The 25,432-nt window shown below is 36.9% G+C and overlaps 5 protein-coding genes and 1 non-coding gene across 11 annotated transcripts; 4 read left to right on the forward strand and 2 right to left on the reverse strand.

The window, feature by feature from the left end:
* Positions 1-729: 729 nt before the first annotated feature.
* Positions 730-2,052, reverse strand: LOC117638433. Its single transcript, XM_034373562.1, has 3 exons — positions 1,528-2,052; positions 1,396-1,427; positions 730-1,189 (listed from the first exon to the last, which is right to left on the reverse strand). The coding sequence occupies exons 1-3, from the start codon at positions 2,050-2,052 to the stop codon at positions 730-732; spliced, it is 1,017 nt and encodes a 338-aa protein (XP_034229453.1).
* Positions 2,053-3,293: 1,241 nt separating this feature from the next.
* LOC117636525 (purple acid phosphatase-like) lies at positions 3,294-7,207 on the forward strand. 3 transcript variants are annotated; one of them, XM_034371065.1, is made up of 9 exons: positions 3,294-3,454; positions 3,562-3,820; positions 4,060-4,257; positions 4,409-4,520; positions 4,862-5,091; positions 5,341-5,479; positions 6,041-6,261; positions 6,587-6,708; positions 6,901-7,207. In XM_034371065.1, exons 2-9 carry the CDS (start codon positions 3,629-3,631, stop codon positions 7,094-7,096), a joined length of 1,410 nt encoding a protein of 469 aa, XP_034226956.1. In that variant the 5' UTR covers positions 3,294-3,454; positions 3,562-3,628; the 3' UTR covers positions 7,097-7,207. The 3 variants fall into 3 exon arrangements, with proteins under 3 accessions (XP_034226956.1, XP_034226958.1, XP_034226957.1); XM_034371067.1 differs by having other exon boundaries at positions 3,294-3,445; XM_034371066.1 differs by having other exon boundaries at positions 3,294-3,414.
* A 1,263-nt stretch (positions 7,208-8,470) lies between these two features.
* Positions 8,471-11,359, forward strand: LOC117636526 (purple acid phosphatase 2-like). Its single transcript, XM_034371068.1, has 8 exons — positions 8,471-8,683; positions 8,899-9,096; positions 9,264-9,375; positions 9,714-9,943; positions 10,341-10,479; positions 10,635-10,855; positions 10,946-11,067; positions 11,161-11,359. The coding sequence occupies exons 1-8, from the start codon at positions 8,471-8,473 to the stop codon at positions 11,357-11,359; spliced, it is 1,434 nt and encodes a 477-aa protein (XP_034226959.1).
* A 1,801-nt stretch (positions 11,360-13,160) lies between these two features.
* Positions 13,161-17,124, forward strand: LOC117638814 (WD repeat-containing protein 13). Of its 3 annotated transcripts, XM_034373950.1 has the most exons (12): positions 13,161-13,567; positions 13,673-13,782; positions 13,949-14,018; positions 14,272-14,416; positions 14,528-14,665; positions 15,122-15,261; positions 15,665-15,712; positions 15,886-15,996; positions 16,087-16,268; positions 16,343-16,464; positions 16,597-16,673; positions 16,756-17,085. In XM_034373950.1, the coding sequence occupies exons 1-12, from the start codon at positions 13,316-13,318 to the stop codon at positions 16,864-16,866; spliced, it is 1,506 nt and encodes a 501-aa protein (XP_034229841.1). In that variant the 5' UTR covers positions 13,161-13,315; the 3' UTR covers positions 16,867-17,085. The 3 variants fall into 3 exon arrangements, with proteins under 3 accessions (XP_034229841.1, XP_034229839.1, XP_034229840.1); XM_034373948.1 differs by having other exon boundaries at positions 13,270-13,567; positions 16,597-17,124; XM_034373949.1 differs by lacking the exon at positions 16,597-16,673 and having other exon boundaries at positions 13,270-13,567; positions 16,756-17,124.
* Positions 17,125-17,684: 560 nt separating this feature from the next.
* Positions 17,685-17,757, forward strand: TRNAE-CUC. The gene has a single exon. It is a non-coding gene; the product is annotated as a tRNA-Glu (tRNA).
* A 508-nt stretch (positions 17,758-18,265) lies between these two features.
* Positions 18,266-22,731, reverse strand: LOC117637070 (chromatin remodeling protein SHL-like). 2 transcript variants are annotated; one of them, XM_034371835.1, is made up of 5 exons: positions 22,556-22,728; positions 22,116-22,461; positions 21,285-21,353; positions 19,446-19,581; positions 18,266-18,734 (listed from the first exon to the last, which is right to left on the reverse strand). In XM_034371835.1, exons 1-5 carry the CDS (start codon positions 22,626-22,628, stop codon positions 18,708-18,710), a joined length of 651 nt encoding a protein of 216 aa, XP_034227726.1. In that variant the 5' UTR covers positions 22,629-22,728; the 3' UTR covers positions 18,266-18,707. The 2 variants fall into 2 exon arrangements, with proteins under 2 accessions (XP_034227726.1, XP_034227727.1); XM_034371836.1 differs by lacking the exon at positions 18,266-18,734 and having other exon boundaries at positions 19,450-19,561; positions 22,556-22,731.
* Positions 22,732-25,432: the final 2,701 nt, after the last annotated feature.

The raw sequence follows: 25,432 nt of genomic DNA on the forward strand, positions 1-25,432 counted from the left end.
CCTTGGTAGGACATCTATTCAAGATATATACAGCTGTGTGTACAGCCTCTGCCCAAAGAAAATAAGGTATTTCCTTCTCATGTAGAATAGACTTAGCCATTTCAACCACTGTCCTATTTTTCCTTTCTACCACTCCATTCTGCTGAGGAGTATAGGTCATTATAAGTTGCCTTTGAATCCCATGATCTTCACAAAACTTTATGAACTCAAAAGATAGAAATTCTCCACCTCTGTCACTCCGCAAGCATGTCACCTTGTGTCCAGATTGCAACTCAATCATGGATTTGAATTTCTTGAAACAGTTAAAGGCTTCAAACTTGTTTCTTAAGAAATAAACCCAGATCATTCTTGTAGAGTCATCAATAAGCAGCATGAAGTACTTTTTTCTTGCAATGGACTCATTTCTCATGGGTCCACAAAGGTCAACATGAATTAACTCAAGAGGAACACTTGCTCTTAGAGCTTGGCCTTTTGGAAAACTAAGTCTGTGTTGTTTGCCAAATTGACAACCCTCACACACACCACTTTGTTCTTCTAATTGTGGCAGTCCATGCACCATGTCTTTATCTCTCATTTGTTTTTGCCCTCTAAAATGCAAATGTCCAAGCCTTTTGTGCCAAGTCCATGTGCACTGAGTGATACTAGCCTTCATGACCAATTGTTTTTCAACTAGAAGGGATAAGGGATAGCACATGTTCTTCTTCATTGGAACTTTGATGATGAGGCAATTCAATGAAGAACTATCAAACACCTTGCACATTCCACTCCAAACACCAGAAAATATCCATGCTCATCCATCTGACCAACACTCAACATATTCTCTTTTAATCCTAGAAGATACATCACTTCCCTAATGTACTTCCTTCCTTTTGTTGTGTCATGGACCAATGAACCCATGTCAGCCACCTTTACAAGTGCACCAGTGGGCATTTGTACCTGTCCAGCCACATTTTTTCTCACATTCTGAAGTAAATCAACATTGACAGTCATGTGATTGCTACAGCCACTGTCAATGTACCAATCCCCATTTGGTTTTGACTCAGTAGTAGCACAGTTTGCATAGAACAGATTTCCAGACACCTCCATTTGATTTGCACAGTTTGGCTTCTGCACAGCCTTCTCTGTAGTGCACTCTCTAGCCAAGTGACCAAACCTGTCACAGTTGTAACACTTTGGCTTGCCTGTATACCTGCATTCTCCAAAGTGATGCTTGTAACACACCTTGCATTGGGGTTTTACAGCTTCTTGACCTGTAGATGAGCTGTGTGTCTATGCAGAATTATTCCATTGAAGCTTGCCTTTTGATTCCCAAGGTTTGCCTTTAGGATTCTAATTTTTCTGAGCCTGGGATGAACCAGAATTGGCTGCATTCTTATTCTGACCTTTTGAACTCACTGTGAATGAGGCAAAAGCTTTCTCAGTTGCATCTGCATTATGCAACTCAAATCGTTACTCTTGACTTTTCAAGATAGCAATTACTTCTTGCAATTCCATGTTTTCAATCACTAAACAGATGGGGTCATATACCTTGCTAAGACTAATCAAAACATTTTGCACAAGCTTCTCATTCGAGAGCACTTCACCATATGTTTTCATTTGATTAATCAGATCATTCAGTCTAGTAAGGTAAGCAGATAAGGATTCATTATCATGCATTCTAGTATATTCAAATTCACGTATGAGATTTTGAAGTTTTACTGATCTAATGTGATCTCCATCATGAAATTCTCCATACAACAGCTCCCAAGCAGCTTTGGCAGAGTCTGCATTTGCAATTCGTGGGAAAATCTGATATGAGACTGCATTTTGGATAATACCCAGAGCTTTTGCATCCTTCATGACGATTGTAGCTGCTTTCTCATCATCTTCTTCTTCTAAAATTTCATCAGTTGCCTTCTTCTTCTTCTTCGAATTTGAGACTGGGATTCCCTTCTCTACCAGATTCCAAAGCCCATATGATTTGAATATGGTCACCATCTTAATCTTCCAAAACTCATAGTTTTCACCAGAGAAAATTGGGGTTTTCACCTCTAAGGTTCCAGATCTAGCCATGGTTGGTCTCTGATTCTTCCAAAAACGAGTTGTTTTCAGATTGAGGAGAAAACTTGCTCAAGCAGCTTCGTAAGCTTCAAACGAGTCTCCAAAATTTCCCGATGATTCTTCTTCTCACAGATTGAACGCCCAACTCTTTAGATAATCGAACCTAGGTCTGAGGCCATGTTAGTGTTTTCAGGTGTGTGTACTCAGAATTTGCAGAAGAAAACAAAAAGGGGAAGAAGCAAGAGGAATTAGCAAAATCTCTCTGCTATACGTGTAGCAGAGAATGTTCATTCACTATTCTCACTCTTACAACCTTACACACAGTGTGAGGGATATATTTGTTAGGTACAGTAGCTGGATCTCTTACATCACAAGATGATCTCAGCCGTTCACTTAGGCAACCAATAGGAAACTTACACTTGTCATAAAAGGAAATAAAATGGAAAACTAATTAAGCCAGCTCTTAAGTCAACTTAAGACTTATAATTCAGCATACATTACCATTGGTGATGGAGGAAATATTGAGGGCTTAGCAACCAAGTAAGTATATTAGTATGCGTGATAGATTTGGTGTTTTCTGATTCATTTCCGTAAGTATTTGTCAGCACTTGCATACTGAGTTTATGAAAAATTCCTTTTGTGACCAGCTTACTCATCTTTTACAGAGGCCAGTTTTGGCCATGCTACTTTCAACATCAAGAACCGAACCCATGCTTACTTTGGTTGGCACCGGAATCAAGATGGATGTGCAGTAACAGCTGATTCTATTTGGTTTTTTTAACAGATATTATCATCCTGATGATGATTCTAAGTGCCCAACACTACTAAAAAAAGGCTCATAAGCCACATCATGGAAAAAAATGAAAAGACCTTATTTTGCTATGACAATATGACAGGAATAACCAAATGCAAAAATAAAAAGATCTTATGCATCTTTCTCTTGCTGTAATTTTTGGCTGTTTTACTTTGTGATATTATTTTATTATTATATTTTAATTAATGTGCTTAAATTGTTGTAAACTAATAAACAATATGTAATAAAATAATATTTTAATTTGACACATCCGGTGAAACGTTAAAAATTATTATATGTCAAATTTTCACTTAAGTCATTATCGAATTCAAATTTAATTTTCAATATTTGATATTTCCAAATTCTATAAACAAACAAACTTGGGTTGGGTTAGCTGAATAAAAAATGTGGATTTGCAAATAGGTAAAGTATTACTTCAAGTTAACATCGACAGGTCTTCTAAGTCGGCCCGGTGAGTCAAACAATGAAGAATGAACTTTCCACACTACATTTTCTCCGAAAACTCCAAAGTCAACTTTCTCCTATCAAAGAGCAACACGCAATTGCTAAAGAAAATCCAGGCAACCCCGACAACCAGATTTAGCATTCAAAGTTCAATGAGTTGACTTCCAATCTCTGTTATCCGCTTAGAGCCATTAATATTCCCCTAATTTTATGGGAAATCATTTTTTTCTTTATTAGTAAATTCATTTCAAGTCTATATACAGGAAATGCTTGTCCTAAGCTCAGTAGGCTGTCTGTGGATTCGTGGGTTTTGAGGGTCCTCTGCGAAACATGGCCAAGATGGGTACTTCTTCCAGGGTAGCAGCAGCCATTGTTGTAGTGTTGGGTATTGTTTTGAGCTTGGCAGTGGTGTGTAATGGAGGCAAAACAAGTAGTTTCGTGAGGAAAGTGGAGAAAGCTGTGGACATGCCTCTTGACAGTGATGTCTTTAAAGTCCCTCCTGGCTATAATGCACCTCAACAAGTATGATCTCTCTCTCTCTCAGTATAATTAAGACAACTTTTAGTCAATTGTGGTGGAAGAGGAACCATAAAAGGCCCTTCATTTAATTGAATATCTTTTACATAAATTTGTTCTTTTTTGATTGAAAATCGATGGCTTACTTCATAATTTGCTTTCTTCTTGATGGGATTGACTGATTAATAGGTGTAGTTTTGAGTGATTTAATTTAATTTTGATATGTGTCTGATCTTTGATTTAAGGTACATATAACACAAGGAGACCAGCTGGGAAAAGCAGTGATTGTGTCATGGGTCACGGTGGAGGAACCAGGTTCCAATACAGTGCTTTACTGGAGCGCATACAGCAAGAAACAGAAATCTGAGGGCAAAGTTACAACCTATAAATTCTACAATTACACTTCTGGTTACATTCATCACACGACCATCAGAAATTTAAAGGTAAACTTGATATCCTCATGTGCTTTTGCCTCATTTCTTTTTCCTTCAAATCCATAGGTTGATTGTAGAATTTGCTGATTGTAATGATGATTGCAGTCTAAGTGTAATTTACAAATTGTAGTGTGATCTAATCCTATACATTCTTCCATAGTTCAATACCAAATACTACTATGTGGTTGGAATTGGCCACACTGAGCGGCAGTTTTGGTTTATAACTCCTCCTGAAGTTGGGCCAGACGTCCCTTACACATTTGGTCTCATAGGTGAGTATTTCGTATCAGAGCAGGATGCATTGTAAAGTAATGTAGCTATTTACATCTGGTTCAACTTTTGGCATTGGATTGAAAAGGAAATTTCATACTATTGACTAGCTTAGAGGTTGCAATGAGCCTCCTATGTTCATCTTGAATGATACCAAACCAAATTAGAGTTCTTTATTTTATGAAACTTGTCCCTTAGTGTGCAAGTCTCTCATTTGAAACAGTTTTCCTTAACTTGGGAACTACATAATCGATGAGACGCAATTGCCTGTGTTTGTGAAATGTAAATTGTTCTACTCTAGTGTACTTTCTTAAAATCTAAATAACATTTTACCATGATTCAGGGGATCTGGGTCAGAGCTTTGATTCCAATAAGACGCTTACTCATTACGAGTTAAACCCACAGAAAGGACAAGCAGTATTGTTTGTTGGGGACCTCTCTTATGCAGATATCCACCCAAATCATGATAATGTCAGGTGGGATACATGGGGAAGATTCACCGAGAGAAGTGTTGCGTATCAACCCTGGATATGGACTGCAGGGAATCATGAAATTGATTTTGCCCCAGAACTTGTAAGCATCTCATAAAACATCTGGTTGCTCTAGAACTCATTTGCCATTTCTGGTCTTAGATGAGATCATTTGTATTTATATAATCTGTCTTTAGTATTACTTGTATACGTGTGCTTGTCCTTCCAAATATCTTGTATTTGACAAAATTTAACCCAGTATCTACTGCTCATTTTGTTTATGCATTTCCATGTCCCAAAAAAGTCATTGGATGAAGCATTTACTAAAAGAAGATTGGAACTTTTGTTGCAGGGTGAAACCAAACCTTTTAAGCCTTACACTCACCGATATCATGTCCCATATAAAGCATCACAGAGTACTGCTCCCTTTTGGTACTCAGTCAAGAGAGCTTCAGCATACATCATAGTCTTGTCTTCTTATTCAGCATATGGTAAGGATATACATTTATGTTTTGGTTAATATATTAACATCATGCAAAATTTTCTTTTCTGAATATCAAATGCATAACTTTGCCACCCATAAATTTATTACAAATGTCATCTTGAAATAAATAGATAAAGACATACTTCGACCCCAAAAAAAAAAAAAAGGAAAAATAGAAAAGATAAAGACATAACTGGATACTCCTTGCATTTGTTACATCAGCTCCTGTGGTCCCTGCTAATTTTTGGGTGGTTTGGGGGTTGGAATCCACAATAAACTTTAAATAGTTAGCTCTTTTTTTCATGGATTTTTACAGCAGTATACCGTATTCATCTCTGCAAATGACATCATGGACTGATTGTTTAAGTATCATACAGATATTCTGTAACGGCTGTTTTTAAAATGATAGGATTTTGCTTCCAAATTATCATGTACACCAATTAGAATTTCTTGTTCTCCACAGAACCTCCAGTCAATTTCCGACTCTGTAGAGGGGTCACATTTACAATGTCTGTGTTAAGCTGAGTCCTTCAGCAATTTCATTTAACGTATCGTTTCCTTTTTCAAGGTAAATACACTCCTCAGAACCAATGGCTTGGGCAGGAGCTACCAAAGGTTAACAGAAGTGAGACACCATGGTTGATTGTTTTAATGCATTCACCATGGTATAATAGTTACAACTATCACTATATGGAAGGCGAAACCATGAGAGTGATGTATGAGACATGGTTTGTGAAGTACAAGGTTGACGTGGTATTTGCTGGTCATGTCCATGCCTATGAACGAACTGTAAGTGCTTCATATACTTGCCTTTGTCCCTGTGATTTGGTGTGCTGCTCTGCATAGAACTGGATATATTGTATAACAAAATAGTCTCTATTTGTACAACAAAGATTTTTCAATTCAACATATTGATCCTTTTTATCGAACACTTTAATCTTTCGATAAAGTATAGGGAACCCATTGCAGGGAACGTACATTGCAGAAATGCCTATACCTAATACTAAGCACACTGTATTTTTTATTTTTTTTCCTTTTACCATCCCCCATCTACTGTCAAGATTCAAGATGTCAGGACTTGATAAGTGATTTCACTGATTTGTGTATACAACAGGAACGCATATCCAATGTTGCATACAACATTGTAAATGGTATTTGCATTCCCGTGAAAGATCAATCCGCACCGGTCTACATTACCATTGGTGATGGAGGAAATCTTGAAGGCTTAGCAACCAAGTAAGTATATCTGTGTGCATGATAGATTTGGTGTTAAGTATGTCAGTATGCGCGATAGATTTGGCGTTAAGTCAGTATGCCAGATAGATTTGGCGTTAAGTCGGTATGCGAGATAGAATTCGTGTTTTCTGATTCAATGCCTTTTGTTAGCACTGCATACTGAGGCTATGTAAATTTTCTTTTGTGATGCAGTATGACAGAACCCCAGCCGGCTTACTCAGCTTATAGAGAGGCCAGTTTTGGTCATGCTACTTTCAACATCAAGAACCGAACCCATGCATACTATGGTTGGCACCGGAATCAAGATGGATATGCAGTAACAGCTGATTCTATGTGGTTTTTCAACAGATACTATCATCCTGTTGATGATTCCACAAGTGCCCAATAATTAGAAGACGTTATGTTGCTATTGTTCTCTTGAATAAGCACCCAAATGTATCAGCCAATAAAAGATTCAATAGTTTATACCTTCCCCCAACTCTTACAAATTTGAATCTCATTTATTCTGTACTTTTGAAGAAAAAGAAAAACCTAATAGAAGGAGGATCTGCATCATATCCTTGAGTTTTTAATACTTACAAGCCATGGAGGCTTTAAAACTACAGAACCAAATAGGTATCTACATTATCTCTGTAATGCCCTAAAGTAGATGACCCATTCAATATGCCTAAGTTCATTGACTTGGAGATCATGAAACAAACTCTCAATATCCTGTACAATAGACACAAACGCATAAATTCGAAACTTTATTCTCACGTAACATACGAATTAAGACATGAGAATCTCCTTCAACCCATAAATCCGAAATTCCTAATCTTCGAGCCCAAGTTAACACATATTTTAAACCAATAGGGCTTCAGCTTCAAGCACATAACAAAATCCAAAAGGTATGCATGCATAGATCTAGCTATTTTCACATAACCATAAGGTATAAATGCAATTATAAAAGTGAGCATCTTCAAGGAAATATGCAAAGTTATATTTTAACAACATAGGAAACACGTTGTGTACTCATTTGACTCATCAAGAAAGTTGGTCATCATTCCGCTGGGACCCAATATCCTCATTGTTTTCCAGGTAGGCAGGGAATATTGTAAATTTTGCTTACTTGAATGCCTACTCCAAGAGAATGCTTTTGTGTTGTCTAGGGAAACAAAACTGCACCAAGACAAGACAAGAAAACGCCGAGCGGCAAAACAAAGGCAAAGGGTCAAAAAAAGGAAGACAACCAGAAGAAATCAAAGGTCACAACACCAACCAAAGAAAGAAACAAGATTTGCAAGGCGGGTTTTAAATTACATGAAACAAAGGTTGCACTGAATAGTATATTAGACTTAGACGCTAGTAGCTTGACCATATGCTATTTCTCTAGGAATAATCAAACAAGAATGCACTTATGTTTCTCTCTCTCTCTCTCTCTCTCATATATATATATATATATATATATATATATGCAAACAATGCACTTTTCATGCTCAATTTTGTTCCAAAGTCAAACAATGCACTTTTCATGCTCAATTTTGTCTTCCCCAGAAGACAACTAAATTACAAGAAAGATAGCAACTGAACAAAATCCAGGCAAACCCTATTTGTTTTTGGATTCGACTCTTTGACATCTATTCTGTATATTCGTATAGAGCTCTGAATATTCCCCACATTCTGTGACAAGTTAAAGAATTTTATTCTTTTAATGTATTGTTTCATGTGTATATAAAGGAAATGAGGGTCCATAGCTCAATGGGGCCTGTCTTGGTTAGACAATATGACCAAGATGGGTGTGGTGAGATTAGCTTCTTCTACTTCTGCTTCTTCAATGGTAGCCATTGTTGCAATATTGGGATTCGTCTTGAACTTGGCAGTGGTCTGCAATGGAGGTATAACAAGCACTTTTGTGAGGACAATTAAATACAGCGCAGATATGCCGCTTGACAGTGATGTCTTTCAAGTCCCTCCTGGCCATAATGCACCTCAACAAGTATAATCTCCATCTCTCTCATTAGAATTAAGTTACTTTTAGCCAATGGTAGCTCAACTATATTACCTCCCCTGGAGAGAGCTTTGTCAATGTAGTTCTTGTCTTTTGTTTCCTTGTTTTCGACAATTTATGGCTTACTTCATATTTTTATTTTTCTTCATGATGGGATTGATTAGTAGGTGTAGTTTCTGATATGTGTGCGCTCTTGAGTTAAGGTTCATATAACACAAGGAGACCATCAGGGTAACGCAGTGATCGTGTCTTGGATCACTGCTGATGAACCAGGCTATAGTGGGGTGATTTACTGGAGTGCAGATAGCAAGAATCAGACGGCTGAGGGCGTTGTTACAACCTATACATTCTACAATTACACTTCCGGATACATTCACCACTGCACTATTGGAAATTTATCGGTAAATTTCATGTCCTTTATGTTTTGCATTATATTCTTTTTCTTCAAATGCATAGGTTGTGGAGTCTGTACCGGAGAACAGGTTTGGAATTTTCCAATTGAAGGTATGAACGCAGCCTAAGTATTTAAGACTGTAGTGTGATCCAATTACTTCACATTCTTGTGCAGTTCAATACCACATATTACTATGTAGTTGGAATAGTTCATACTGAGAGGCAATTCTGGTTTACAACTCCTCCTGAAGTTGGTCCGGACGTACCTTACACATTTGGTCTCATAGGTCAGTATTTCGTATTGAAACAGGATGGATCATAAAATGCTGTAGCTAGTTAGACTTGGTTCAAATTTTGGCATTGTGATTCAAATGTAATTTCGTGCTGTTGAGTGAGTTACAAGGTTTGTTCCAACGGCCCTCTTCCATTCCATCTTGAAAAACAAAATTGTTGCTCAAATCTTGTGAAACTTGTTCCTTAGTGTGCAAGTCTACCATTTTCAACAGTCTGCTTTATGGCCTTAACTTGGGAACTAGATAATGGATAAGACACAACTATAAATTGTTTTGCTGCAGTGTGTGGTTAAAATCTATATATCACCAACCATTTGGGTTATCATTTGCAGGTGATCTGGGTCAGACCTTCGATTCAAATAGGACGCTTACTCATTACGAATTAAATCCGCTCAAAGGACAAACAGTTTTGTATCTTGGGGACCTCTCCTATGCAGATGACTATCCATATCATGATAATGTTAGATGGGATACATGGGGGAGATTCACTGAGAGAAGTGCTGCTTATCAACCTTGGATATGGAGTGCAGGGAATCATGAGATCGATTTTTCCCCAGAACTTGTAAGCATCTCATCAAAACACTAGCTTGTCTGGAAAGTAATACTCTTGTTTATCTTTTCTCGTCTTCGATTAGATCATTTTTTGTACAATTGTGTATACACTTGTTGTAAGAAATACATGCATTATAAGAATGATCCTCGTCTTTGGCAACCAAAGAGAAAGAAAGGTCTGCATTGTGTGAAATCTAAAGAAGTATACTATTCTGTAAAATAGCACTTGAAATATAGCATCTTTCTCAACCATGATGCCATTGTTGTTAGTTTATTTACAGTTCTACTCATCCACTAAATTTATCCCAGTATTTGCTGCTCTTTTTTTTTTTAATGAATTTTTCGAATCCTAAGAAAGTCACCAGATGAAGTATTTTGCTAAAAGAAGATTGGTACTTTTGTTGCAGGGTGAAACCATACCTTTTAAGCCTTACACTCACCGGTATTACGTCCCATATAATGCATCAGGGAGTACTGCCCCATTTTGGTACTCAATCAAGAGAGCTTCGGCATACATCATAGTCTTGGCTTCTTATTCGGCATACGGTGAGAATATATACAGTATACATATACATAGTCCGACTCTGCAGGATGTCCTGTCTTTAATTTCTAATTTGGTAGTGAGATCTTCTGTACTATGTGTTCAAATTAATTGAGTGCTTCAGCAATTTCATGTTACATATCATTTCTTTTTTATTAAGGTCCAAGCACTCCTCAGTACCAATGGCTCGAGACAGAGCTACCAAAAGTTAACAGGAGTGAGACACCTTGGTTGATTGTTATAATGCATTGTCCATGGTATAATAGCTACTACTCGCACTACATGGAAGGAGAAGGCATGAGAGTGACGTTCGAACCGTGGTTTGTCAAGCACAAAGTCGATGTCGTATTTAACGGTCATGTTCATGCCTATGAACGATCTGTAAGTACTCAATATACGCATAAGAAACCATTTTGTGGAAAAGTATTTTGCAGAATGCAGAAATGCTGATTTAATTGGTATACACCACAGGAACGTATGTCCAATGTTGCATATAATGTTGTGAACGCAAATTGCACTCCTGTGAAAGATCAATCTGCACCGGTGTACGTTACGGTTGGTGATGGAGGAAATCTGGAAGGCTTATCGACCATGTAAGAATTTTATCAGTACACAGGAATTTCCTGCTTGTTAGCATTGCCTGATAGCTTAATGTGTGACTTTTTTGGTTCTTTCTTGTGGTGCAGTATGACAGATCCACAGCCAGATTACTCACTTTTCCGAGAGGCCAGTTTTGGTCATGGAATTTTTGACATAAAGAACAGAACTCATGCTTACTTTAGCTGGCACCGTAATCAAGACGGATATGCAGTAGAAGCTGATTCTACATGGCTTTTCAACAAACACTATTACCCTGTAGATGATTCAAAGTCCATAAGAGCCTGATCTTGATGGAAACAATAAATTAAAGGGAGATTCACTATTATACCTAATATGGGGGTCCAAATTATAAAAATACCCTATATAAAATGGACTTTAGAAACACACCCAAAGCCCATTTACAACATAACAAAAAAGTTTTTAACTTCTTATAAATTACAAAACTGCCATCAATTTCTTAAAACAAGCCTAACCCCAAAATCTCATAAAAATACCCAAAGCACTCAATAGGGCATCAAAGTAATTTAATAATCAATATTAAATTCAATAAGGCTAGCTATCATTTTTTGGGTTTTTTTGGGTTTGTTTATAGGAATTCAATTGTGTAGGGTTTATTTATAATATTAGTGCTAGAAATGGGTATATCACTAAATATCTCTAAATTAAATGCCTGAATATATGTGTACTATTAGAAGATTCTGTTATAAAATTAGAATAATAAGAGGATGAGAAGTACCACTGTAATATTGGGAGTGGAATTATATTTCTCTTTGTGGTGTTTACACTGACAGAATTTCTCATCAGATATACTCCACTCCTTCTCTTTCTCTCCGACTCTCACTCTTTCTTCTTTTCATTTGGTGTATTTTACAAGTGAATGAGCAAGCCTATTTATAGACTAATCTTCCTAACATAATGATTTCATCTTTTGACTATTCTTCCTTCTTTTCTAACACCATCATTTCTCCTTTTGACTACCATACTCAACACCACCGTTCATTTCTCTTTATGTGGGCTTCACCAATATTATTTACAACAGATTCAATGTTTTCTTCACTGGCTATATATTTTCATGTGCTTTTATACACGATCCTCTTCAACATGGACATAGGATTGAGGTTGAATCACAAAAATCTTTGTACCCTTTTTCTTGTGTCTCTCTTTTTACCATCGAAAAATCGATTCCCGAGATCGAATGCATATTAGAACTTAAATCATTGACTTTTTGTTGTGGTTGCTTTGTGATATAATTTGCTCCTCTCTTTTTTGAGTTTGTGATTCAAAAGAAGGCCACCAATCTGAAAAGTACACACCAAGACCAGGCAAACAACTTCACTAAGATAAGAAAGAGCTCAATGCAAGATCACTATAGCTCAAATCACCTAACCTAACCTGTGCAGCTGTACTCACCAATCTCTTTTAACAACTACCAAGGCAAAGTTGCCTTACCAGACACATTGAGGCAAAGTTGCCTTGCATGTTACCTTATCCATTAGAGAGCATGTAGCAAACCTCACCCATTGCCTTGTGGGAAATAGGAAAGCTAACCATTTTTTGAACATGTTGAAAACTTTTAGATCATCTTCGATGCAAGAGGACTCAATCCCAAATTTCCCCTCGTAAAATAGAACTATTCATGTATACAGTAGTCTCAAATAGTGCAAAGTTAAAATTTAAGTTAGCAACTTTATTAATTTTTTAAAAAAATGATTTTAACCTACAAAAATTTTGTGGTTAATTTTTCTTGAGAAAATTTTGTTTATACAGTCATGATTTATTTTTCCGAACATTTTTATCGAAAGAAAATTGAAATTTCAAAAACTTAATTTTATTTCAAATTTGTTTGTTCTGAATTATTTTCTGACTTGTTGTCCATATTATTTTATCTTTTAAGCGCGACTTCTCCATAATACCTCACTTTTTCAGATTCTCTATCTTCCTCTATCTAAGCCTACATCGGGTGATTAAGATTTTAAAAATCTGAAAATTTGGGCTAAAAATCTTGAACATGTCCAAAAAAATTTGAAGTTTCAAAGCAGAGGAGTGCGAGTCTGCAAGTAAAAGGGAAGAAGTTTTTTTCCTTTCCTTTTAACCGTTGGATGAGATCCAGTGTCATCTCATCTAACGGTTCCACAACAACGACCCACCTAAGACTCTTCTCTCAGAGTCAAACTATATACTCCTCCATAGACAAACACGTAGCCAAAGCTAAATCCAAAGCCAGAACACAAAACAACCCAGATGGCGGAAGAGAAGGCCGGTAATGGCGATGGCGGTGATGGTTGTGCTCCAGAAGAGGAGGAGAAGAAGATTGGTCTTGCCAATGGTGATGGTGGTGCTCCACCAGAGAAGGAGAAGAAGAAGAAGAACGCAGATCCACAGCTGTTGATCTGCTTGCTTCAGCCTGCTCCCGCCGACTCCGATCCCGACTACATCGGCATTCGTCGCCTTCTTCTCTCTCGCAAGCCCCAGTCTCCATTTCAACGCCGCCTTGTAATCTTCTTCTCTTCTTCTTCTTCATCTTCTGTGTTCAACAATTTACGGAATTCAGAAATTCATTCATTTCATGCATACTGGTATTGATTTTGATCGTTGAAGGATTGGAGATGCAATGGAAAAGGGTACGTTGCGTTTCGAAATTACATCCGGAGGCCGAGGAATTGGGAAAATATGCAAACTCCGAGCCTCCAAACCACTCCCGGAAACAGGTCCGTCCACCCATCAATTCATATCAAGCTTTTGCTTTGCTACTCTTTCAAACCAAACTGTGATGAAATCATAATTAATCTTTTTTAATTAGTGAGTTTTTTGTTTTGTTTTCTTAAATTCGTAATGTATGCTGACATCAGGGTAATTTACTGCTTCATGCATCAGTGGGCGATGGGTTCCACCTCCAAGTCCACGGTCTCTTTTGTATGATGTCGAAAGCTGGAGCCCTGGCAGGGTATGTGTTTCTGTAATTCAAATTCCATTCTTTTCTGGGTTTTGTTAATCCTATATAATATGCATATGTTGCTCATCCCCATCCATTTCCATTGCTTGAATGTGGAGATGTGAGTTTTAGTTTCCGAGCTATAAATGTGATGACCCTTGGGCAAAATTTGGGATTACAGTGCAAAATTAGAATTTTACTTTGTTAACTGTTTTTTTCCCTTTTTGGTTGTGATCATGGGTTCATGTTGTTCTTTTCTTTACAGGACGTCCAAAGTGGCAGTCAACCTTCGCCTCGCAGAAGTTTTGGCTCAAGTACTAGTGATAATGACCGCCCACGTAATCGGCGGGCTGAACCTGCATACTCGTTTGTAGGAATGCATTGCATCTTTGATCAGTGCAAAGCCTCTGGTAATTTTTTCCTGCAAGTACTAGACCAATTGACACCCCTGGTTGTGTTACTAAGTTGAGAGCGAATGTAACTTTTAAAAAGGAAGAAACCTCATTTGTTTTTATGTACAGTTACGGTTTTGAAGTTTGGGCACATGAGTTCTGATCTGCTTGCATATGGAGCATCAGATGGAACCTTGACAGTATGCACTGTCTCTGATCCACCATCAGTCCTCAAGCATCTGGATGGTCACTCCAAAGATGTTACAGGTTGGATTGACTGGCATTGTTACTGTTGTCTTTTTCTTTCGTATTTTCAATAATAATATCTGTAGCCCTGTTTGCCTGTTCTCCATAAATAAGTAGATTTTTATGGTACAAAATTTAATTTTGAGATTGTACGGACTGGTAGCATTAGAAGTCCTAGGCTTAAGCACCTTGCTCCAAGTAAACACTCTGGTACCACCAACATTTTTATTTATTTTTGGTTAATCCAATCAACTTGTGGCAGTAAATTAATAGGTATACTGAAAATTTTACAGTTGTTCAAAATGGTTCTGATGACTAAAAGGCAAAAGAATCATGATATGCAACATTGAGTCCATAATTCTGTACTGGATGCAAATCTTCTAGGTTTTTCCCCCCCCCCCCTTTTCTTAGGCACTGATAAAAACAAACTTTGTTTTGTTTCTAGATCAAGTTTCTGAAATTCTAATTCATTTTCAGACTTTGATTTCTCATCAAACAATCAGTACATTGCATCCTCATCAATGGATAAAACTGTGCGAGTATGGGAGATTTCAAAAGGCCTTTGCATTCGAGTAATATATGGAGTTTCTTCGCAATTGTGTATTCGTTTTCACCCTGTAAGTGTATACATACATTAAGAACATTTGGCTCCTCAGAATTGCTGCAATCCATTTTTATATTTGTCACCCTGTAAATGTGCATGTTTAAAATGTTTTGTGTTTCATCAGTGCAAGTTGTTTTATTTTAGTCCAGATGTTAAATTCCTATCAGGCTTTTGGTTCCTGTCTCTACTAGATTCTCATAGAAGATTCTTTCCCACTAGACTCGAATCCCCCTCATTTGAATCAAGTTCCACAACTTTCATTGATTCAATTAAATAATGGCTTTTCCATTGACTTTCTGTGATGACGTTAGTGCAAAATTAAAATTATTTGCCTTCGTTTTTTTTATAATTATTCAAAACATGATATGCAACAGTGCAATTTAAGGTTTTGTTTTCTTTTCATCTCCTTGATGTAGGTAAATAACAACTTCCTTTCAGTTGGCAATGCAGACAAAGAAGTTACGGTAATGACTGAAACCTTTGCATGTTGCTTCGTCAGAAAGGAAAAGAACTTAGGTTCTGAATACCCTATGTTCATGCACAGCCGAATTTTTGGCCGTCATTTTCCAGTAATGTTTGTATTTCAAGGACATTATCATTATATTTGATTGGTGGCACTTCTACATCGATATATCAGGTTTTCAATTTCAGCACAGGGAGGATCATTCATAAAATATTTTTTGACAGTGAGGTTACTTCCATGGACTATGCTCACACTGGACAGCTCATGTTCTGTGGGGATGCGACGGTGTGTCATTGCATATACTTATTTCAAGTTCCCTTCTGATGGGCTTGCATATCCTTTTACTGATATAGTCCATTGTATAATTCGTTGCAGGGGTGTATCTATTCAGTAAGTATGAATTCTCACACAGGAGTATTATCCCGCTCTCATCGCCATCGAAGTAGCATCAGGCGCAAATCTGCAGTCACAACTGTGCAGTACCGAAGTTTTTCTCTGTTGGCTCGGGGCCCTGTGTTGCTGACATGTACTCAAGATGGAAGTTTGTCTTTCTTCAGGTTTGGTCACAGAACATGCCTTGTTACTTTTGTTGTTTATTTAAAGCACTGACAGCAAGATTGGTATGTTGTAGTGTTGCTCTGGAAATACAGGGTTATTTGACTCTCCGCTGCTCACTCAAATTAAATCCACGGATATACAGCATCCGGGCTTCTTTCTGCCCTCTGCTTTCCCTTGAAAAAGGAGAATATATAGGTATGTATGTCAACATCGATGCTGCCACATACTTCGTTACTACTTTTTATGTGGGTTTACTGACATTGTCTTGCTGTTACCACTTTTTATGTGTGTGTTTACTGACATTGCCATGCTGTTAAAATACCCTAGTTGCCGGAAGTGAGGATTCAAATGTGTATTTCTATGATTTAACTCGGCCAAAGCATACATGTGTAAACAAGCTACAGGTTCATCTTATTCATACACATGGCTTTAATGGTTTCCTAGTCGCAAATTGGACCCAAATGACCAAAATATATGTGACTGCAGGGTCATCGATTTCCAGTTATCGGTGTTGCTTGGAACCATGGAGAGAACTTGTTAGCGTCATCCGATTTCTATGGTACGGTTATTGTATGGAAGAGATCGAAGACAGGCTAAAACAAACATATACAGAGAGATACAAGTTTCAGTTCACACGTGCAGACTGCTTAATTCTTCCATTTTTTTCGCCCCGAAATTGTCTCACTAGAAAGTCTTGTATACTGTATTATAAACTGTACCAAGCAGATAAGAATAGGGTGACATTACTTGTATAAGTGTTTGTATCCATTGCCAATTTTATATCAAGTCACCAAATTTTTTGAATCGAGACACCAATGCAAATGAGATGGTACGTTTCGTGCCATAAACTCTGAATCATTTGGCGTTCAAGTGGTGCTCTGTCCTTTATAGTGAAAAGCTTAATGTTTAATTTTCTCATAAACAAGATGCAAGTTTTGATAACCTTATGAATGCCTATTTTGTTGGTTTAGCCTTCAGCTTTGTCACAGATGAGATAATTACTCCATTTTCTTGGTGTAGCTTTTAGCTACCATATCCATAATCTCAAGTTGAAGTTTGAGTTGCCTGGGGTTCAATTTGTACTGCAGAAGAAAAAACATGTTATGCACAATAACACTTTTCCTTTAAATAAACATTCAGAATATTAAAAAGAATAATGAATTTAATTACGAAGTTGGACGCAATTGTTGAATATAAGAAAAGGAATAATGAGTTTGTGATCATATATTCCTTTATACATCATATTCTAGAGATCAAAATAATGAAAATAAATAACTAAAAGACAAAATCGTATTTAATTTTGGTTATATATTATTTAGAAGGGATGATTGACCGTAGTTGGAATTTCAGAACTTGGCTTTTGTGTTATGAGTCCTTACTCTATTTATAGTATTAAGCTGCACTTACTTTCAACATCCGTTGTAGTCTAGTTGGTTAGGATACTCGGCTCTCACCCGAGAGACCCGGGTTCAAGTCCCGGCAACGGAATTCCTTTTTACGATTTTGTTTCTTTTTGTGGCAATTTTGTTTGGGACACATTGGAGGGAATAAAACTTGGACCAATCTTTAATTCTATCCCTTAATAATAGGGTCTAAAAATTTCAATTGAACACTACTTAATAGTTGAGTCATTCCTTTTTATCTGCATATCACAGACTAGTCCTTTCATGGGCACCTTCACTCTTTTGATATAACAAGCATGTCCCATGCTTTAGAATAGAGATTTTCTTTTGCTTTTATTCGGTTTTTCCCACTAATACGGTGTGCAAAGATCTATTGTAGATATTTTAACAAGGCCCATGTCCCTCGCTTAATTAGATTTGGAGGATCCACCATAGTGGGAGAACTGAGTCATTAGATGAGGCCCTATCTCGTTGGGTCAAACTAACCAAATTGATCTAACGGTTAAGAAAAAGGGTCTCATCTAAGAGCCTTAATTAAGGCTCCCACTATAAAATTCGATTGGGAAAACCGAAAAGAAAGAAGAATCAAATTGTAGAAGGAACAAACTCTTAAGACATTATATACATTTACAGAAGGGAAAAAAACAGACATAGCATCCAACTTCTTAATGCTGCAGCCAACAATATATACCAAAGTGAAATAGATTTGCGTGAAAAGGCTCTATCTATTGCTACTGTGGTAACTGGCAAAATACTTTGGGAATATTCACAATCCTAGGGGAAAGGGAGAATGAGGGAGAGGATCTAAATTACATATAATTACACACAACCAAACACATCCTCGACCTTTAAAAGAGACCGGGGAGATACCTATAACCAAATAGACACCATAAAGGTTTTCAAGCTGGTTTTCGTCTTCCCATTAACTCATAAATACACAACTTGTGGTGCAGATACGCCTCCGTGTTTGCTTAAGCCCTAACAAAGATCCAAACGAGAGAACCTCTAGTTCATCAGATTGATTTATATACAATATCACCTCCGACGCCGTTTTGTATCCACCTGAAAGACAGCATGAGTGAAAGTCAAGGAATACTAGTAACTAATGGTAGTGAGTTCATATTCACTATATACACAGATTATGCTCATTTGCTTACAGGGGATGCTAGACCCAACAAATATCAATGATGCACACATCGTTGGTTCTTTTGATATCTAAGTTTTACATATAACCCACTATATCTTCTCGTAAAAAATAAATTACTTGCATTTCTATGTACTTTTTTACCTCATAACAAATATTTACGCTTTTCCATTCATATAAAGTGGCACAAATTAATGAACCTAAATGCAAACACATCGGAATCTTTTGCGTTGGCATTACACTTACTGATTGCCTATTATATGAAGTTCCTTGCACGATGCATACAAGCTTGTCCGGGAAATTAATAATGAGTTCTTTCGATTCAATTCTTTTCCCCTTTTTACTGGTTCTCTGGGAGACTGGGACAGCGTGGCATTTAAAAAACTGATTTTAAAAGTGAGACTATATATTTATCACACCCGTGTCTTGGGATCGAATAATAATGGATAGAATGAGAAAAAAACAAACTATTACAGAAGTTAATAATTCTAATTGGTAGATATAAAAATGAAACATACCCAATAACCTGCCAATTTCCAGATGACATGATAGAGTCCACAAGTAAACAAGAAGCACAAAGACAAACCTGCTGGTTCAAATTTATCCAACACTAAAGAAAAAAGGAGTACCTTTGTATCAGGGTGTTTAGAAGCAGTATGGGAATTCTGCAACTTCTTTTGACCCTCGGAAGAACAGCCTTCACAGAAGAAGTGGTCAAGTCTTTTAGCCTCCTCTGCATTCATGTCTATACAAGCAGGATGAAACCTGAATCAAATGCAGTAAAATGAAGATTTCATCTGTTTTATAGAAGGACTGGAAAGGTGGAGAAAGCACACATGAAAATAGACAAAGTGAATATGAATTATGAAAAGGCAAATGAAGGCATATGCATTCCAGGCTTCGATGCCTTTAATTTACTTCTTTTACTATTCTCAAGCAATAGCCTCAAACGTCAACCTCAGGAGCTACTGAAAGCAGTAGCTTAGCAACACAACTAATGCCCAAGGCACGCCAGCACAAGGATATACACTTAGCAACAAAATTTATGCTCATTCCATGTACAACATTGGGAATTTAAGACGCATTTGCAGAAATATACCCATCCAGAAAAGGGTAAATCAACATTTTTAATTTTTAATGCTTCTTTAAATGGTAAACTTCTTTCGACTTATCAAGACTCCATTCAGTGCACAATTAGACAATAATGCCTAGCTGATTCACATTTAAACAGTCGCTCATAATCATTTACATCATAATTAAATCTTTGAAGGCACCTGGCCCATGCATGTTTGAATTCAGATGCAGAGTAGTATACCAACACAATTTCATCAACATGTACCTGCCAAGTAGAACAATGATTTGAACTCTGCCAACTTCTATGAACTGGATACAGTCCTTTTATAAAGGCTTAGAGGTATACTAGATGGTGAGATACTACCCCAACCTAGTTTTTCCCAAGCTAAATTTAACTTAATATATTTATGAAAAGGAATTTAACTTAATATTTAATAAGCCATTTTCTGACATCTAATATCATCTAAACTACCGCCATTCATGCCTCTGAATTTACTCTTATCTTGATTTTCCAGAAGAATACCTCTGCTGTACAAGTTACTAAAGCATATATGAAACACATCCTCTCCTAAAATAACTTCCTTATCTACAACCACTAACAGATGTTTAGATTTCTCTCTTTTCACTATTGCAAACATCAAGTCTCCATATATAGAGTACATTTGCTTGCCATAAATTACCTGCCACATTGTTATGCATAAAACCCTCAGTGTGCAATATTTTTGTACAAACATGTATTGATTAATCACGCACAGCTATAATAATCAATCCTCCACAGCAACAGTAAGTGTCTCGAAAGAAAAAGGTTCTCAGAAACTTGTTTCTCAGTAGTTAGTGGGTTATTGCGTTGGAAATATACTATTATAAAAGACCATCCAAATGAAAACTAAATAAAATCATTAAAGAAATGAAACCAGAGGGACTTCGGAATGAGGTTGGTTCCTCAGTCTTTTTGAATTCTATTGGCAAGAAAATTAGAAATATGTGAAGTCATTCTGCACATCATCTATCTAGCAAAAATGCTATACCCCATTGATAAAAACAGAAAGTAACATAATTAAATAATTAATAAGGCCCATACACAATGCCCAGACAAGTATGGCTCAATCAAAGTCAGAAAGGTCTCTGGGAAGGTCATAAAAGGTACAAAGTCATAATCTTAGAGAACTAGTAATGGAAAATAGTAAAGTTTCATTGTGCACATGGATAACAACTGCATGCACGCCTAAACTAAAAAACTAATCAATAAAAATTTATCTAGAGCTATACGAAATATTCAGAAGAAGAAAGCTTCTCAACTTTATCCCCAAAAAAAAAAAAAAATTAATCCACCATTCCTGAGGCAAAAGTTCTGGAGGGGCACAAACAATTGAATAGCTGAACATCTAACTTACCAATCACTACAACCTTCACACTGAACCATGAGGTCATCAGGGTTGTAAGGCATCTCACATTTGCAATACCTGCCACATGAAAATAGATACTGGGATAAGCAAGAACTGCTCAAGTGAAATTACCCAATACCAATTATCCCCAAACCCAAGGTTGAAACAACATCGGCTTGTTATTCATAAAAGTCATAGTTCTCATCAATAAAATAAAATTGTGGGAAACCTATATAACGAAAGAAATTATGAGAACTTAAGTTCAAGGCTCAAATATATTTTAGTTGTAATTCCCAAACTCAAAAAGCAAGTACGCATAGATATATAACTGAAGGAAGGCAAATGAAAACTTGAACATAAAGTTCCATTGTTTAACAGAAGGGGGCAAAACTAACAGGAAAGTGAGAAACAAATGTGGCATCATGAAGAGAAGATATATATATATATATATAGCATAGTTTGCACAACGGATAAAACCTAAAACCCCAGAAGAATTTAAAAAGGTTTTAGCTTTTAGTTTTGGTTTTACGTATTCTCCTTCATTTCTTTCTCACCTCTATCGTATCTCATCTCATTCACTTCATTGTCCTCTTCTTTATCAGAAGAGCCAAAGTTTCTAAATTGCAATGAATAAACTATAAAGAGTAAGCTAAAGTCCCATGCTTTTACATTCAATTCAATAGAATACCAAGGAAAGCATATAACTGAAGCACAAAATCACTAACAAACACCAAATAAAAGTTGAATTTAAGAACAACTCAATCGCCAATTCACTTCAATTCAGCCAATTTTAGGCAAAACAGTAAAAAACGATGAGCTTAGAGAGAAGGAGAAACGTACACAGCGACACGGTCAGGATTGAAAGCTCCGGTTGAGGAATTATACTCGAAACGACAGAAGAAGTCGTCGTTCCCAACAGCGTCGAGCTTGGTATAGCTCTTGAAGGTGTGCACCGTACACTTAGCCTCGATGGTGTCGGCGCTCTGAACGTCGTGGTGATCGGAGAGAAACACCTCCTTGGAGCCGTGAAACTGTCGCCGGCCGCCAATCGACTCCTCCGGCCGATAGTACCAGCGCACGTGCACCTTCACGTTGGAGCCGCGGCTGTCCGCCTCGATCCGCTCGATTTTCGCCACGTACGACGGCTTCCCGGAATCCGACGGCCGCATCAGCACACAGTCCCCAGCTGATCGCCACAGAGACAGAGAGAGAAAAATCAAAATCAAAATTTACAGTGAATTGAAAATTCGAATTTGATTTTTTTTCTTTGTAGAAACTACCTCTGACGGTCTTGTTGATGTGCTTGACAGTGTAAGAGTCGAGTGTTCGTCTCGCAGCTTTTGGTTTGGCCATGGCGAATCGTTTGCAGAGATTTTCACAAACTCATCGCCCAAAACCAAACACAGAGAGATTTGGAAGAATCTGGAATTTGGAATTTTTTGAATTGAAATTGAAAACAACTCAGAAATTTAATTAAAAAATAAAAAGAAAAAAAATAAGCGAAAATTATATGATTCGTGCAATTCCACGTAGATTCCAAATATTATTTAATTAATTTTTCGAGTGGTGGTGATGGGATTGTTCGTACGTATAGGAGGACTTTTTGGTTGTAGGGTAGAGGCGGGCACAGTAGATAACAGCTTTCTTTACGCGCCTTTTTTAACGTATTTTAACGTATTTGTCGTACGTGTATATATCTAACATAGTATTATAATAATGACAGCGTGTTCACGGGGTCTTTTCTTTCTTGTCTTTTTGGAGCACTTGCACGTCAAGCACATAGTTTAAAATATTTTGAAACGTATTCATACATAATATTGAACAATATTGATGTAGATAATTTCTTTTACACTTCAGTAATATTTGATTAAAATATCGCAATAACATTGATAATATCGAGATAATGAAGATAATGAAAAATTTGAACAATTATTTACACTAACACCCCCTTGAGGTTTCTTGTGTTTTCACAAAACCCTTTTTCGTTGATTCTTTGTCCCAAAAGTGATGATTTCATTATATATAAAAACTTATGCAAAAGACAAAATTAACCTCAATAAAGTATATGTAATCTAATATCAAAGGCCATTCGGAGAGTTTTTTTCTTTTTTTTTTCTTTTTGGTATAAAATCATCAATCTTTGAATGAAAAATCAATGAAAATGAGTTTTGTGAAAACAATTTAAAACCTCGAGGGGGTGTTCTTGTAATTTCCAAAATCCTAAGAAGTTTTGTGAAAAAAGCTAAAAACTTCATAAGTGTTAGCGTAAATAACTCAAATTTGAATCTTATAGGAACTCTATGAGTACTAAGTCACTTTTGTATCTTACCATGTGTTGAGGCCCAAAAAAATCTAGGGCTGAGCCCAAATATATTTTTGGCCCAGTACAACACCAAGCGAAAAATTCAACTGCCTGAGGACCTTGGAACCCCAAAAAGCTGCGTGCCTATGAGTTCAAGCTAAGGAAATTTCACCAAACAAGGTGGAATGGAAGAAAGTGAAGGAAAATGGGAGAGGGTGGCTTGACAAAATTAAAGTGTTCAATGCCTATAAAAGGAGCCACTTCCTATCCAACAAAAACAACTCACCTTGGTTGCTGCAAGCCTCCTAGAAATCTTGAGAATTCATCAAAGGCAAGCATCCCCTCTGGAACTCTTCAATTTCATGCTTTGTTCTTTCATCTTCCTCCTTTACCCCTTTCAAAACCCACATCCAGAGAGAGCAAGCATCATCTTTCATCTCTGGAACCCTTCGATTTCAAGCCTTGTTCCTCCATTGCTTCCCATTTTCTCTTCAGTCAAATCACCCAGGAGCTTGACAAAGCTTTCATCAAGCTGCTGGAAATATGCTAAAGCCACTTATGCTTCCATCTTCTTCCTCTATTTCCATAAACACACATCCAGAGAGCAATCAAACTATCTCTTCCCCTTACTTCAAGCCTCTGTTTCTCATAGGAAACCTAAGCCTTCTCTCATGCTAAACTCATGAATGCTCATCTCCCATGCCACAAGCTTCTTATGCTAAGTCAAGAATTTATCTGTAAGCGGCTGTTGGTTTCATTGGTGAAGAAAACCAAGGTGTTTCCTAAGGCTCAGCTACCCTTTCGAAACACTCTTAGGGCCTGATCCTTGAACTCAAACACAGGGGCAACTTCACATGTTTCTCTTTTTCGGCACCCAAGCCCATTCGTCAGGCTGCTGGAATAAAAAGACCCTTACACCATGCAATGTATAAAGTGTAAAATATTGTAGTAAATCATTATAAATAAATTATTATGGTATACTTAATCTTCTTTCATTAATTACTACATATTTTCGACACTAGAAGTGTTTGTCAACTTGCTAAATCAGTTAAACCCATCATGCAATGCATTTCCTTCCAATTTTTTGTGATAAAGTAATACATAATTGACTAAATAAACATCATCTGCAATGCATTTCCGTCCAATTTCTGTGTTTTTTATTCAATTTTTATCGATACCAATAATATCCCGATATTTCTATCGAAATTTCCGTGTTTTTGGACTACTGATATTTCCGAAATCATCGATATTTTAGACCTTGGTCACAGGGACATATCAATGTATTGCTATTCCCATTTAATCACGAAATCCTTATTACGCGTGGCAGTCCGATGGGTGGATTAAATATTGTAGATGCAATGGTAAATGCTCTGAATCACTTGAGCTACCAATCCTTTATGATCCAAGTTGAATTTTGTGGGCTTACGTTGATTATGGATTTAAATTTATTAAATGAATTTCAAATTTCAAATGTTGGGGCCTATGGAATTCCTTAGAACTCGTTTGGGAGTGATTCTGAAATCACTTAAAGTGATTATATGGAGAATCCTTTTACATAGAAGTGCTTTTTGGCCTATCAAGAATCACATCCAAACAAACCCTCAAGTGACTTGACTTCTTAGAAATATGGATTAAAGTAGCCTATCAAGTGTGGATATTCAAGTTAGCATATGTTAAACTTCTTAATAGGTAGGACTCTATCAGATTATCATCTGTAAATTAGTCTAGCCCATTAAAAGACATTGTGTAAAGTTGTTTATATATGTATATTGTCTTGAGTGTGTGTATGTTTCTTTGCGATTCAATCTACATATAGACCAAAAAGAGAAAGAAAGAAGCAATGGGGACCAATAGA

This window comes from Prunus dulcis, chromosome 8 (assembly GCF_902201215.1).
Source record: "Prunus dulcis chromosome 8, ALMONDv2, whole genome shotgun sequence".
Lineage (NCBI taxonomy): Eukaryota > Viridiplantae > Streptophyta > Magnoliopsida > Rosales > Rosaceae > Prunus > Prunus dulcis.

Bases quoted from the DNA above. Each gene is read 5' to 3' on its own strand.
- LOC117638433 (XM_034373562.1), bottom strand. From the start codon at position 2,052: ATGGCTAGATCTGGAACCTTAGAGGTGAAAACCCCAATTTTCTCTGGT. The intron at 1,428-1,527 runs GTATATGACCCC...TGCATAATGCAG, and splicing joins TTTTGATTAGTCTTAGCAAG to ATGCAACTGAGAAAGCTTTT. The intron at 1,190-1,395 runs GTGAGTTCAAAA...TGGAGAATGCAG, and splicing joins AAGCTTTTGCCTCATTCACA to GTATACAGGCAAGCCAAAGT.
- LOC117636526 (XM_034371068.1), top strand. From the start codon at position 8,471: ATGACCAAGATGGGTGTGGTGAGATTAGCTTCTTCTACTTCTGCTTCT. The intron at 10,480-10,634 runs GTGAGAATATAT...TTTTTTATTAAG, and splicing joins GGCTTCTTATTCGGCATACG to GTCCAAGCACTCCTCAGTAC. The intron at 11,068-11,160 runs GTAAGAATTTTA...CTTGTGGTGCAG, and splicing joins CTGGAAGGCTTATCGACCAT to TATGACAGATCCACAGCCAG.
- LOC117636525 (XM_034371065.1), top strand. From the start codon at position 3,629: ATGGCCAAGATGGGTACTTCTTCCAGGGTAGCAGCAGCCATTGTTGTA. The intron at 4,258-4,408 runs GTAAACTTGATA...ATTCTTCCATAG, and splicing joins CGACCATCAGAAATTTAAAG to TTCAATACCAAATACTACTA. The intron at 6,262-6,586 runs GTAAGTGCTTCA...TGTATACAACAG, and splicing joins TCCATGCCTATGAACGAACT to GAACGCATATCCAATGTTGC.
- LOC117637070 (XM_034371835.1), bottom strand. From the start codon at position 22,628: ATGGCCAAACCAAAAGCTGCGAGACGAACACTCGACTCTTACACTGTC. The intron at 21,354-22,115 runs GTACGTTTCTCC...TTCATGTGGCAG, and splicing joins AATCCTGACCGTGTCGCTGT to GTATTGCAAATGTGAGATGC. The intron at 18,735-19,445 runs GTACTCCTTTTT...GCTGTCTTTCAG, and splicing joins CTAAACACCCTGATACAAAG to GTGGATACAAAACGGCGTCG.
- LOC117638814 (XM_034373948.1), top strand. From the start codon at position 13,316: ATGGCGGAAGAGAAGGCCGGTAATGGCGATGGCGGTGATGGTTGTGCT. The intron at 14,019-14,271 runs GTATGTGTTTCT...TTTTCTTTACAG, and splicing joins AAAGCTGGAGCCCTGGCAGG to GACGTCCAAAGTGGCAGTCA. The intron at 15,997-16,086 runs GTGTGTCATTGC...AATTCGTTGCAG, and splicing joins TGTTCTGTGGGGATGCGACG to GGGTGTATCTATTCAGTAAG.